Consider the following 15314-nt stretch of genomic DNA (forward strand, 5'->3'; position numbering starts at 1 on the left):
TCAGAGAATGCCAACCAAGAGAACCATAGAGCCTATCCCAAGACACATCATATTCAAACTCAGGAAAGTGAGACAAGGAATCAGAACACTGGAGTTTCAGACTTACCAGAAGACACACAAGCAAGAGAAGTGTGAGGTGAAAGCTGCAGAGTACTGAAAGAATAAAAAGCTAACTGATAACCCCATATCCAGTGAAATTATCCTTTAAATATGAAGGAAAAACAGACTTTCTCAAACAAAAACTGAGGAACTCATCACCAGTCATCCTGCCTTGCAACAGGTGTTAAAAGAAGTTTTTCAGAAAGATAGGGAAAATGACAGCAGTCAGAAACTTGGGTCTATATAAAGAAAGTGTAAGGAGAAGGGATCAAGGGAAGATATACAAATTTTTGTTTTGTTTTCTTAATATCTAAATATTAACTGTTTAAAGAAATAATAGTAATCATATACTGGATGACAAAAACATCAGGTAATGAAGGACAGAAATATCATTGAAATAAATGACAAATGTCACAAGCAATGGAAGGGAGGAGTTGGAAATTCTCTATTATGGGGCAACTGTACTACACTTGAAGCCTGAGAGTGTTATCTGAATGTGGACTTGAGCTTTTTAAAATGTAGATTTTTAAACCCTAGAGCCACCAATAAACAACCCCTAAACAAGCTCCAAAAAAAGAAAAAACAAGTAGCACATCAAAAGAAAATCCCACAAAATGGAATCACATAAAACGCTCAATTCAAATGTGAGAAGGCAGAAATGGGTGGGGGAAGAGGACAAAGGACAAATGCAAGGAAATGACCCAACACTTAAAAAGACTGTAGAATCTCAACCAACTATATTACTCTAAATATAAATAGTCTAAACACAGCCATTAAAAGACAGAGAATGTCTGAATGGATTAAAAAGAAAACCAAGAGGCAATTTTATGTTGTCTATAAGAAACCCACTTTCAAAATAAGGAATCATGGGGCAGCCCAGGTGGCTCAGGGGTTTGGCGCCACCTTCAGTTCAGAGTGTGATCCTAGAGAGCCGGGATCGATCCCACATCGGGCCCCCGGCATGGAGCCTGCTTCTCCCTCTGCCTGTGTCTCTGCCTCTCTCTCTCTCTGTGTATTCTCATGAATAAATAAATAAATCTTCAAAAAACAAAAGAAAACAAAATAAGGAATCAGATAGGTTAACAGTAAACAAATGGAGAAAGACACCAGCTACCTAGTCAAAAGAAAGCTGGAGTAGCTGTATTTGTTTAAAACAAAGCAGACTTCAGAAAAGATAAAATTATCAGGGATAAAGAGGGATTTTATACACCGATAAAGGAATTAATTACATAAAAGACAACAGTGATGCTATTATGAGAAAAAAAACCTGACAGGTCCACAGGATGTCATGATCCTGGAACACACAGCATAAATCCGAATGCATTTATAATAACTCATTTTGGAGGTCCATCTGCTTTATCAAACTTCACCATATGGAGATACGCAGAACAAATATTTTCATTTGCTCAGTTTGGTTTTCCCAACATCTAGCAAGTCGAAAACTTGAATACTTAATAAATACCTACCATATGTGTGAATCTGAATTTCACTATGTTATGTTCATCGATTTTTAACCATACAAGTGAGCCACTGTTCCATTAAAAATACAAAGGCCAGTTGCATTAATCTTTTAAAACTGAAGATTGAGGTTTTACAGTCATCCTCCACTATTTAGTAACTGCCTGGATTATTAACCATGAAAACAAGCATGATGAATGCATGAATTGTTCACAGGGTTAAGAGGCTTTACTATTAATTGTCAATTTATTCATTTGAAGTGACTCAGATGTTAGTAATGCAAAGCAAATGATATAAAAATGCAAAAATTAAGAGATTTGTGAAAAGATTAAAAATAGACGTAAATAATGTACATTATAGGAGTGTAACACCTAATGAAAGCATGAATTTCAAAATGCCTGAATTTTGTCTATTTAAATTGTATATTAGGGCATAGTTAAATAATTTATACCACTAAAATAAACAAAATGCAAATATCAAATGAATGTATTAGACAAATCTAGGGTCCAAAAATGAAGGACGTGGAACACATTTCATTCAATTTGTCCCACATAATGATCAGCATAACGACCAAAGAGAAAAATACTTTTTTCTTTCATCATCTCTAAATTACGTAGTACAGCAACATCTTCATTTCTATCTGGCTGGATTAAAGACATTGTGAGTCTCGATTACTTCTATAAAACTCAGAAGATGAGCAGAACTTTTTTTTTTTTTAAGATTTTATTTATTCATGAGAGAGGCAGAGACCCAGGCAGAGGGAGAAGCAGGCTCCTTGCAGGGAGCTCGATGTGGGACTCGATCCCGGGACCCCGGGGGGATCACAGCCTGGGCTGAAGGCTGACGCTCAACTGCTGAGCCCCTCAGGTGCCCTGAGCATAACTTTATAGAAAAAAAAAACAAAAAACTTATTTTTCACTCAGGAATATCTCTGTATTATAAATTATGCAGCTTCTTTAGATAATGTGGGAGCCAGGATATTTAACAAAAATCCCCTACCCCTGGACAAGCAGAGCAGGACTGACTCCATTGTGTGCTGCACCCGCCACCTCCTGTATGACCCCCACATGACCTGCTTATGGCTTAGGCGCTGCCCCACCCTAGTCGGAAACCCGCTCAGTGATAGGCCAGTTCAAGTAGAACTTTAGGGTAAAATGTAACTCAATCGGCCGCCTGCGTGTGGACCCACACGACTGTGCAACTTCCTGCCTATCCCACGGGCCACCGGCCCCTATAAAGCTGCCACGTGCTGCCTCTGAGTCTCGGGGTCCGAGTCCCTGCTCCGCCGTGTCGGTGCACTGGGACCCAGGCTCGAGCTTGGGAGCAAACCCTCGTGTGCCTGCATCGGTGTCGGCTCCTGGTGGTTTCCCGGGCACAACAGAAAACAGGATTTTCATTTCGTTCCTCCGCGCAGACCCCGCGCGCCGCGCAGACACCAAGCGGGACATCCTGCCGCCGGGCACGGCCGCGCTGACGCTGACGCTGACGCTGACGCCGGCTCCGGCTCCGGCTCCGACCGCACGAGCCTCCGGACGTCTCCCTCCGCCGCCGGCCCGTTAGGACTCACGTCCCCTCAGCGGCGCAGCGCCGGTGGCCGGTGGCGGGGGCCGGGGGCCGGGACGCCCGCTCGCCGCCCGGGCCGCTTACCTGGCACGCGTTGTAGAGCAGCTGGTGCTCCAGCTTCTTGACGCCCAGGATCTGCTGGAACATCTCGTAGAGCTGCTCCTTGCTGAGGATGAGCTCGGACACCGCGCTGAGGGCGCCGCGGCCCGGCGGCCGGCACACGTCCTCCTCGCCCCGGTAGATGGCGTCGAACTTGGCTATCCACGAGCTCAGCACCGTCTCCTTGCTCAGGCCGTCGATCTCGGGCAGGCTCCGCACGCGCTTCTCGATGTTCTTCTTGAACACCTCCCGGAAGTCGCTGGCGCAGCACCCTCCGCTCTGCACCATCCTGGCCACCCTGTCGCTCTTGAGGAAGACCTGCAAGACACGCAAGCAGAGCGGGGCGGCCGCTGACGGGGCGCGCGGCCACTCGGCACACAGCGCAAGGCCCACCTCGCGCAAGGACGGAGCGTGGAGGCCGCAGCACCGGGCCGAGCCGCCCCAGGGCACGACGAGCGACGGGAGGCCGCGCCGCTCCACCAGCCGTCGCGCAACCGGGGAAGGAAGAGCTCGACGCGCGCCTGCGTGCGCGTGCCGGTATGCCCGAGCGCCTGCGTGCGCGTGCCTGTATGCCTGCGTGCGCGTGCCTGTATGCCTGCGTGCGCGTGCCTGTATGCCTGCGTGCGCGTGCCTGTATGCCCGAGCGCCTGCGTGCGCGTGCCTGTATGCCTGCGTGCGCGTGCCGGTATGCCTGCGTGCGTGTGCCGGTATGCCTGCGTGCGCGTACGTCTGTGCGCATGTGCATGTATGTGTGCGTGCACGTGCCCGCGTGCGTGGCGGGGCGGCGTGGGGGGGCGGTGCCAGCCCAGCTGAGTGCAGAGCAAAGCCCGGGTACGAGCTGCGGTTGCAGGGCGCGGGGACGCGGTCCAGGACACACGTCCCAGGACGAGCATCTGCCTGGGCCAGGTCGCTGCCTGAGGAACAGAGTGTCCTCAGCAGCAGGGCGGCGCGGGGACAAGACCAGGGCAAGCCTGCGGCAGGCAGCACGGAGCCAGGGCAGAGGGCACAGGGCAAGGAGCGCGGGTGGGCGGCGGCGGCGTGGTGTGGGTCGCAGGGAGTCCGGGCCGCCCCCGCCCCAGCCCCCTGTCCGCCGTCTCGCTCTCGCTCATCCCTCGGGCTTGCTCAGCACCTGCCACCAGGTACATCTGCGTTCCCCCGAGTCAGTACGCGCCGCAGGGCAGCCCCGGGTCTGCGTGCAGCCCACCCGGCGCCCCCCACGGAGCCCGACCTGCAGGCCAACCTGCCGGGGCCTGGCCAGAGCGGGAGCCCGGGGCTCTGCCGGGGAGCGGCCCAGGCCGTGACCCCGAGCCCCGGATGGAGCCCCGGGTGGAGCCCCAGATGGAGCCCTGGATGGAGACCTGGATCAGGCCCCGGACTGGGCCCGGGATGGAGCCCCGGATGGACACCTGGATCAGGCCCCGGATTGGGCCCGGATTGGGCCCGGGATGGAGCCCCGGATGGAGCCCCAGATGGAACCCGGGATGGAGCCCCGGATCGAGCTCCGGATGGAACCCCAGATGGAATCCCAGATGGACACCTGGATCGGGCCCCGGATTGGGCTGGGATGGAGCCCCGGATAGGGCCCGGGATGGAGCCCCGGATGGAACCCCAGATGGACACCTGGATCGGGCCCCGGATTGGGCCCGGGATGGAGCCCCGGATGGAACCCCGGATGGAGCCCCGGATGGACACCTGGATGGAGCCCCGGATCGAGTCCCGCATCGGGCTCCCCGCAGGGAGCCTCCTTCTCCCTCTGCCTGGCTCTCGGCCTCTCTCTGGGTCTCTCAGGAATACATAAAATATTTAAAAAACAAGATCTGTTGAAGAAAGTAAGGCCTCCCGTGGGCCCTGGCTGCCCTCGGGCTAAGGATGGGCTCAGGCCCCCGGCTCACAGGTCTCCCGAGGCGCCGCCGCATGCACCACAGGAACCGCCCACGGACACGCGGAGGGACGGGAGTGTGAGGTGCGGCTTTGCTCGGAGGACCCCCCCCCCCGGGGCGGCAGAGACGGGCGAGGATGGTGCCTCTCCCCGCGGCACCCGCAGGCCCAGCCACCTGCCCCACCAGCCCCCTTAGGCCCGGCGGCGGCCCTGGCGCAGCTCCGGTGCTGACCCGGTCACACAGCGGGATCCACGGACGGATCCACCGCAGGCTCGAAGCGCGACGCCCAGGGCGGCTGATTGCAGCCAACGGCGCTGCCGACGCGGACCAGGTGCCCAGGGCAGGCTCAGGTGGAAGGGGCTCGCTGGGCCGCTGGGCCTCCACGGCGGCCTGGACACCTGGCGCCACTCCCGGACCTCGCCTCCTCCTCTCCGCGTCCCCCCCCCCCCAACTCCTCCGGCGACCCCTTCCTGCCCCTCACTCTGTCTCAAGAGCAAGAGCCTCTCGCCTGGTCTTCCTGCCTCAGAAGTGTCCTGAAAGCCGCCTGACTCTCACTTCCCCAACCTCTTCCCTCCGGTGGGATCCAGCTACGATTCCTTTGTAAAAATCTGGTCATTTCAGCCCTTCCCCAGCTTACAAATTCTTCACGAACTTTCCCCCCAAATCGTCACCAAGGTCCTACTTCGGATGGCTCCAAACTACCACTGCGCCTCCTCACTCGGCATCCTCCCCTGCTCAGTCTCCGGGCTCCAGCCCCCTGGTCTGCTTCCCAAAACTTCACACAGTCCAGTCCACCTCACCATCACCCAATCCTCTCCTCCTAAGGCTGCCGATCCCCGGTCCATCAACCCTCCCGTAGGGATTCCTTCCCCAATTGCGTGAATCGGCCGATCCTGTATCGTTCAGATGCAACCCTAGCAACCTGTGATGGGTGGGGGAAGGTTTTATTGCCATTTTACTTTCTTCCTCACTAGAGAGCAAGTTCCATGAACCCAAAGATGGTTTCACCCCCCACCGAATCTGTAGTACGCACAAGCAAAGCACAGAGCAAGAGCTTAGAAAATACCCAGAGAATGTGCGAATGAGGAGGGAATGAATGGTTTGGACGGTGGTTTCCCCATCCATGCACTTGCCTAACTTCAATGAACCACTAAGGTTTACTTTCAATCAGATGCTTAACCTCAGACGTGGACCTTGTCCACATGAATGCGAAAGAGAGATCGCAGAAGGAAGCAGGAGTAACATCGCAGAGAAAAGTAAACCTGGTTTTGTGAGGAAAAGGTATATTGTTTAAAAATGTAATGCCTAAGCGACAATCTGCTGTAATTGCAGAAGTGGTAGTTTTTAAGATTTTTTCAGGTGTTACATAAGTTATGAAACTGATGATGGACTTAGTCCCAGTAGAGACAAATGATCTTAACCTTCTATCCTTTCACGGTCATTATTATTTAGTCAAAGGCAGACAAAGCGTGGTCCTAGCTTTGGGTGCACCTAGACCAGGTTTCCGCTTGACGCCCCAGGATCCTCAAAGACACTGACTGGGTCCCACCTCGGCTCCGTATTGGTGCTGAAGCAGCCGAGGGAATTCAGTTTACGACAAACTCACTGTGTCTCCCTACAGCTCTTCGCCTATTATCTCCTTTTGCCCCCAATTACCCTGTGCCTTGTTATCCTTCATGGATTAAGTGGCTTAGGCGATGGAGTGACCGGCCCACCGGCCCACGTCGGGAGAACAGAGACTGGCGGAATTCCAAAGCAGCATTACCTACCTCCTCCCTCCCTCCTCCCACTCATCACAGTTCACCCCTGGCAGCCGTCTATCCTGACGGCGCGGACCACGATCTGCGGAGTTCCCGATCAGTGACCTTTATGTGAAAATGCCACTGAACACCCAAGTAATTCAGTGTGGGAGTCAGGACACGGGCATCAAAACGCTGTAACATCCGCGCAGTCACGGCTTCCCACGTTTTAGCAAGTTATACCCTGTACGGGGGCCTCCTGAGCACCACGAATGGCCCCCCTCTCCATTCACCTGCTGGGTTTATGGACTAAAAAATCACCGAATATCTTAAAGTCGCGGTGAATAACAAAACTGAAGTGTGATGACTACAACAGAAAACTGTGTCTGCAAAAGGTGAGTCTGCCCAGCTGTCCAAGTAAGACTTCAAACGGACTTTTCCACAGAAGCACTTATTGTTCACACAGTACTTTTGATCTGATCCATGCATTGCTTCTTTGCTTCAGAAGGATCGTACAATGACAGGAAAAACATTACCTGCTTGCCAGATCACGGTGGCTATCCAAGAGATGGCTCCTGGGAAGGCTGCCAGCATGTGCTCAGCCAGGAAAACACCCACCAAGTACAGGAGTCCCACTCATAAGAGATGCCTTTCTCTCCTTAACGTCAACTGCTGATAATCCCCATAATGTACGCTGCGCCTAGACAAACGAGGCATGTTTTCTGAAACTTTTTCAGAGGGGAAGTTAGCCAGTCCTTGAAGCCTTTTAACAGCGACGAATTTAGTGCCATTCTATGTAAATTCCCCATTTTCCAGTACCAACACCGGTGTTCATCAGCTCACTGCACATGCCCAGGCCTGTCAACGAGCTTCCCCATCAGCACTGGACTGTGCCGGTGTCTTCATCCATCTGGGTCTCCCTCACGTGGCCTTTCCAGTCTTCCCTTCCACCTCTCTGGAGGACACGTTTTCTGTTCCAATAAAGGGGCACACTTGTGTAGCTCAACACTCTACAGGCTTCCTCCCCAAACCTCACCCATTCGTTCCATAAATATTTATCAGAACATGCCACACGCTGGGCAATGTGCTCAGTGTTGAGAATATACTCAGGAGCCAAAGAGACGAGTGAGTCCTTCACAGAACCTACACTGGAGGGAAGATAATTACAGGAACTGGCGGCAGCTTGGTGAATACAGTGGTAGTTTCTAGAGCCCTGAGAGTGTCACAAAGTTCTGAGCCCATCTGAGGAAAGTCAAAGAGGATTCCCTGAGGAGGTGCCTGGAGATACAAAAATGGAGAGGAATGTGTTTGGAAGTGTGGGGAGACCAAGGATCCTGGTTATCTAAGGGGAACACAGCTTATCTAAGTGGGCTTGAAAAGGCTTCTTGGGCTTCAGTGAAAGGACCAGTGGGATAAAAAGAGGCTAGAGAGGAGGGACAGGCTTCATAACCCCTGGAAGGTCCTTGGCTTTTATCTCAAGAACGTGGAACGCCTTCCAAACCTTAAAGTCAGGGAGTCATGTGATTAGAACAGCATTTTGAAAAAAAAGCTAGAAAATGTTCTACCTTTTTACATATATTAACCTTAGCACAAAGTAGGTGCTGGCAGCTATTCCAAAGGCTAAGGGAAGAAAAAAAGCAGCATGGGGGGGGGGGAGGGGGGAGAAACATGCCAGAGGTTACAGAGCCAGGCTGCACAAGAGTGAGAATCTAAGCCCAAATGGACTCATTTGAGAGCCGCCTTCTTCGCTACCATATAATCAAATTTGGGGATTTACCAATTTAGAGCTCATTAAACTGAGCAACCGATTAGAATGAAGAGAATCAGTAAGTAGAATTTTCTCCTGTTACTCTCTACCTCCTTTGTGAAGCTGCTCGCTGCTTGATGCCAGTTCTTTTTTCTGAGCCTCCAGGGAGGGGCTCCCTATATTCTCTGAAGGTATCAAACATACGTGTCCTCTCCATGGAGCATTGCTGTATTTCTCCATTGCTTAGAACATGCATTTCATTAGACCTGCACCTTTAAAGCCTCTGAGTATCATTCAATACTCAAATTTTAAAGGAATGCATGAGGTCCTTTGAGTAGTAATGGACTTTGGAAAGTTACTGAATCCAAAAGGTGGTGTTTTGACCCCTATAGGATGTAATTTTGTCTGATTCAGTGTACATTAATGTAGACCGCAAAGTAATTTTAGTAAAGCTAAATTTATTCAGTATCTTAGTAGAAATCATAGGTTCAACAGACACTTATTTGTAATACAGTGTTATTAATCGTGGGTTAATTTTTTCTTATTTTGGTCAATCATCTTTCTTGGCAAAAAATTTAAAAAAGCTGTACTTGACCTTTGTGTTTACTGATCCATGAATACCAAAGGTTTGGAAACCACTAATTTAACCAGTGCCATTCCCTTGTCAAATGTGAAAAAATGATAACTTAAAACTGATAGCAAACAATCTCTTATTTGAAAAATTTAGGTGCTACCTTTACCCTCTATCTTTAAACTAGAAAGCAGGTACTCTCAAACGACCCTTCCTTACAACTAAAGCCCTTAGAACAAATCTAAACCGTCTAACCTACTAAAACCTTCTTGCATTGTCTTGAGGTTCGACTGAGAAGAATTCATATTCAAATGAACATAAATGTGATCTGAAACTTCTTTTTAAAAAATATATGCATGCTATTCCTATCATCCATATTATAAAGTTTTTATAAAGCCTTTTTTCATATATTATGAAATAGATAATAATAGATCCTTCAGGTTTCTTTATGGGAACTTCCAACTCAGTGATATCCTTGAACTTCCCTAAGCCAACGGTGCACTTCCTTAGCCCGGTAACAACAGAGCCTGAAACTGAGAAAATTACCAAGCTCCTCACTCTAAAGACAAATATACACAGAGAAGCAAGACCATCGGGTACTAGCAGGGCTTCCAATTCTGAGACTGGGATGGTGTAGGGTTAAAAAAAAATGTTCACAGTGGAAAAGGAAGCGAGGACATAGCAAATGTGAATTTCTACGTGAATATAGTCAGTGAAAAAAGATGCAGCCCTCTCTCGACACGTGCCCTCGCCCTTATTTCAGTGTTTCCTGGTACCACAGAAAACACTAAGTTCCTAGGTTGAGTTACTTCATCCTGCCTATCTTAAGAAGATGGTTTATCCCCCCTCATGATGCTGATATGTAAAAAATTTGCATAAGCGTATAACTTGTGTAGTCTCCTAGTATATGATGTTCAATAAATCCTTTATTATATGGAACAAAGAAAATGTGCTCGGTCTTCCAGCTTTACAATATTCCAACATCAATTTTGTAATTCTGTTCACCTCACCCTCACCTCTGTGCCGTTCTCCTTTCATCAGCAGGGAAATAACATAACACACCCCAGAGGGGATCAGACCTGGGTTTCAAGGTGTGACATGAGCCCAGAAACCCTGCAACGTCCTCGGTCAGTTTCCTCGCTGGTGGAAAAGAGAGACTTTCTTAAAACTTTTTTAGTATTATATAATAAATTAAGAGTTTCATCAGGATTATGGGAAGTGTGATCTGTGGACCAATGCCCCAGTAATCTAATACTGAATTATTAGTATTCGGCCATTAGAGACAACAGAGAATTTTTAGAAATTCACAGTGATGTGATGTTGCCATGACATCCAAAACCAGGATTCTACACCAACATTTTGTTGTGAATGTGTCCATATAGAAAAATTGAAAAGGTTTGTAGTGGTTTGAAAAATAACTCATTTAACTAATCTCATTCCTTGATCAAGTGTGAAAAAATCATTAAAACGAACAACTGCCTTTGTTCTGACATATACCTCCAGCCTAGATTCTATAAATGACATTCTAGTCTAGTGTTTCTCTCACATACCCATCTACACCTCCATCAATCCAAATTATGTTACGCAATTCAGAGTAAATTAAACACAAGATTTTTATTTTACAAAAAAATCCACAATGGATTGGAAAATAAATACTAGTCCCTTTGCTGCAAATACAATATCTCAGGAAACTTCTGAGAAGATGAGTGATATACTAATGTTGACAGAGCAACTGAGAATATTTCTAAAAACCAAATCACTTTACTTCCTACAATATTATCAGGTTACCAGAGAATGAGCTACCAGCCTTTCACATTCTAGATTTGTAAAATGTGAATCATAAGGATACTAAGTTATTTACTCTTGATAACCCAGGAGCCTATGGCAGGAAATGAAGTTCCAAACTGAAAAAGAAAAAAAATTCTGGAAAGTCAGTCAATCTTCAAAATAAACCTCCTGCTGAGTCAAAGAAAAATGAACCCAAATATCACTGAACGACAACCTCTCTGACATCTAATGGCTCTCGATAAATATTTGGATAAATATTTGTTGAATCAATTTCTGTAGTTCACACCTTGTAGTTATTTGTTATTCCACCAGATGGCAACTATGCATGGAATAAGAATGTTGGTTTTTTTTTCAATCCCAGAAGTGAGTTTTCCGGATAGTGAGGAACTTCAAAGGAACAAATCCAAGAGCCCTTTCAGAACATAGACTCCTCTGGGCACCTGGGTGGCTCAGCTGGTTAAGCGTCCTACTCTTGATTTCAGCTCAGGTCATGATCTCAAGGTCATGGAACCAAGCCTTGTGTTGGGATCAAGCTCAGCGGGGCTTCTGCTTGAGGATTCACGGTCTCTGTCTCCCCTTCTCCCCCTGCCTCACCCGTTTCCTGGTGGCAACACGTTCCCTACAGCCCGCATTCTCTCTGACTTCTCTCCTCTGTAGTAACCAAGGAAATCGAAGTTCTTCCCAAGGCCATTCTTCACATTTTAAGTGGCTGTGAACACGGTGTTCAAGGGTAAACATTCCTCAGGTGACAGGCGCCCTAACCTGCCCGGCGGCTCTCAGCACCTGCCACATCTCCCACGTATGTGTGGGAGTGCAGAGCCTGCATTCTTCCCGGGTCTTCGGTTCAACTGCTCATGTTCTCAGTGAAACCTCCTCCACTTAAACCTCCAACTCTGCCTCTGACGGTTCCTGCCCTATTTTCAGTTTTGTTTTTCTGCACAGCACTTATTACCATTTACCATACTATATTTTCGCTATAACTTAATCCCACTAGAAAGCAAGCTCCACTAGGGCAATGGGAATCATATGGTTTGTCCCTGTATTTCCAGGGCAATCAATATTTGTTGTATGAATAAAATTATCAATTTGCCACGGGAGTAAGATCTCATCATGAACATGAAAAGGAGTAACTGTAGCTACAGACGCAGCAGCTGTGCTGTTGACACAGAAGATGCCACACACTTTCGGGTGGCCTGCTTACATGGACTTCCAGCTACATTTTTATGGACACTAAGTCTCCCTCTAGTATTTGTGAAGCTAGTTTTATGAACCCAAACCTAGGCATTTTTACAATTCCTTTCTGAATTTCTGATGGCCCTCTATTTGCATACGTTTTCCTCAGACCTTTACTAAATCAGTGTATTAGACACCATCCTTACCCGGTGTGGGCTGCCCAAAGCTCTTTCTGCTTTTTGTTTTTTTTTTTCTAACCTGTTCTTTTTTTTTTCCTAACCTGCTTTTTTCTGCTTTTTGTCTTTTTTTCTAACTTTGGAACTCATACATTGTCTAAAATATATGTTTTCTCACAAATCCCCTGGCAGTGTGATGGGGTGGTAGAGCAACTAGAACTGGGAAAGGAAGGGAGTAAGCATTTATATTCACAAGTCAGGCATAAATCAGAGAAGTTGGACACAGAAATATGCCTAAATGTGTCTCTCAATGTACCAACAGCAACTATTATTTGTGTAGTGCTTTAAGATGCACAGTTATCTACATTTATATGATTTCATTCTGATTACAGCTGTGTGATACCTTCTTGTTTGAACACTGACTTTCTGAGACACAGTAGAGGTCCCTAAACCTGAGTGTTCCTCACAATCACCTGGAGGACTTGTTAAAACAGGTATCTGCCCCCCACAGCACACTCCCAGATTTCCTGACTCCAAGAGCTCTGCAGCAGGGCTAGGAGTCATCCTTGAGTCTTCCTCAATTCCTTGTGACCCTAACTCTTCCACTCAGTATCTACCATGTTCCTAAAGGGGAGATAAACCGAAGAAGATGGTCAGAGGTATGGACCAGTTTTGAAATCAGTGCCACCCTGGTCATTACGAAGTGAGTTACAGGGCAGCCTGAGTGGCTCAGCGGTTGAGCGCCGCCTTCGGTCCAGGGCGTGGTCCTGGAGACCTGGGATCGAGTCCCACATCAGGCTCCCTGCATGGAGCCTGCTTCTCCCTCTGCCTGTGTCTCTGCCTCTCTGTGTCTCTCATGAATAGATGAATAAAATCTTAAAAAAAAAAATACAAACCAGCAAATGAAATCAAAGAACACCATCTTAAAGGTGGCCCACATTATATTCATCTCATCCAATCCATCTACTATTGCTTTTTATCACTATTATTTACTCATCACTCCTGGATTATTACAACAGCCTCTGGAAAACCAAAATTCTATAGGTCACTAACTTCTTTATAAAACACTATTGTTACACAGACTCTGAACTATAGAGGACTGAGGGTCGCCATAGGGGAGTTGGGTGGGGGGAGGGTTTGAATGAGTGATGGGGACTAAGGAGAGCACTTGTTGTGAGCACAGGGTGTTGTGAGCAACAAATCACTACATTCTATACCTGAAACTAATATTACACTGTATGTTAAGTGAAATGTAAATAAAAACTGAAAAAAATAGATTAGGAATCCATGATCTATCAGAGTTCTTAAGTTTTGGAGGATTATTATTTTATTGCCTGAATTACCAACAATCAACATCTTTCTTGAGGGAAAAACCCACCACCACTGTTGTTCACATCCTTCTCTCCATCAGAACGCCCCTCTTCCCAAGTGGTAGCTCCTCGTTTCTCTAGCTGAAATCTAGTCCTTCATATTCCCAGACGCCTTTGTCAATTCCTCTTCATGAAGCATCACCCTGTACAACTTGGTATTTATATTTCTACCTCACTATTTTGAAAAAATGAAAACAAGTCAATGTGAAGGAAGCAGAAGGTAAAATTGAGAATTTGATGAATGTAAAGGCTCTTTGGGACAGCCCTACGGTAAGTGGTTCTCAACCTTGTCTGCTGAAATCAACTGGGCAACTAAAAAAATTTTTGATGCCTGGGTTCCAGAGCACAGCACAGGCCTTGGATGCAGCCTGGATAGAGAATTTCAAAAGCTTTCCAAGTGATTCTGGCATGCAGCCAAGGTCGAGAAGTCCTGCTCTATGAGAAATAAAGGGAGTTAAGAGAATAAAGAATTTTTAAGTGGAAGTAAACATCTGAAGAAAATCAGTAGAGAGGGCTGAGGACCAGCAAACAATCCTGCAGAGAAGACTACAGGGCAAGAACTCAGGGGCCTGTGCAACAAATGGCTCACACTGGGTTCCAGGCTGCAGCTGGAAAACAGATGGGCTGGGAAAGAATGGTGCAGGAAACCCTGCGTGAAGTGACACCAAAAGCAAATCATGGAAATGAAAGGCCAAGAAATGTGTGGGAAATATCAGAAAGGGAGACAGAACATAAAGACTCCTCACTCTGGGAAACGAACTAGGGGTAGTGGAAGGGGAGGAGGGCGGGGGCTGGGGGTGAGTGGGTGACGGGCACTGAGGGGGGCACTTGACGGGATGAGCACTGGGTGTTATTCTGTATGTTGGCAAATTGAACACCAATAAAAAATAAATTTATTATAAAAAAATAAATAAACTGAGAAGTAGATGACCCTCTCCAAAAAAAGAAAAAAGAAAGGCCCAGTGAATTCAGAGGGGGAATTCTGAAAAAGATGCTCCTTAGTTGGGAAGTTTTAAAAAATGACAAAAGCTGATGTGTGGCAACAATGGCGTGCTGCTGAATAGGGAGATGAATATCACGGATGTAGAGAAGGTTTGAAATCCTGACTGTTCTGGTCTTCAGCAGTGAGGAAAGTCCGTGTCAGCAGCTGAAGTCATCAAGGAGTTCTGCACCTTGGAGGTCTAAGCTAGCCGCACAGTTGTGAAGACGGCTGTTATGCTTCTAGGTGGTATGTCTACGAAAAGGGGAAGTTTTTGTGGAGGGACTGTGACAAAGAGTTCTGACACCTGTGTGCACAGGGAGCCACTCATTTCAGGTTCATTACTCCCTCCTCTCCCCAAAGAATTCTTGCAGGCTAGAAAAACAAGCCTATGTCAAGATATTTGTGTTGGTAATTCTAACAACTCAGTCCTCCTTCCTCTTCATCACCCACACTAAACATTTTTTAAAATGCACTAAATACAAAGCCAGGTAAGTTCTAATGCAGAAACGGGTGCCCACAGTCAATGGTGGAGCAAGAACATGGAGTCGCCAAGGCTCCTTGTCACAGGAGCAGTATGTGAAGGCCTACTCCTTTCACATCAGTGCTTCTCTGAATTCTGCTCCTTTCCCCAACTTGTGTGCTACTTCGAAAAGCTGTAGGTTTGTAGAA

At 47.5% G+C, this 15314-nt stretch overlaps 1 protein-coding gene across 21 annotated transcripts in view; it reads right to left on the reverse strand.

Moving 5' to 3' along the window:
- Positions 1-15314, reverse strand: part of CADPS2 (calcium dependent secretion activator 2) — a 457875-nt gene that overhangs the window by 301766 nt on the left and 140795 nt on the right. For all 21 annotated transcript variants that reach the window (XM_041727924.1, XM_041727925.1, XM_041727927.1 and 18 more), the window contains exon 3: positions 3205-3537. In XM_041727924.1, the coding sequence (XP_041583858.1) occupies positions 3205-3537 (333 nt within the window). The remainder of the gene's footprint in view (positions 1-3204; positions 3538-15314) is intronic.

This window comes from Vulpes lagopus, chromosome 13 (genome assembly GCF_018345385.1).
Source record: "Vulpes lagopus strain Blue_001 chromosome 13, ASM1834538v1, whole genome shotgun sequence".
Lineage (NCBI taxonomy): Eukaryota > Metazoa > Chordata > Mammalia > Carnivora > Canidae > Vulpes > Vulpes lagopus.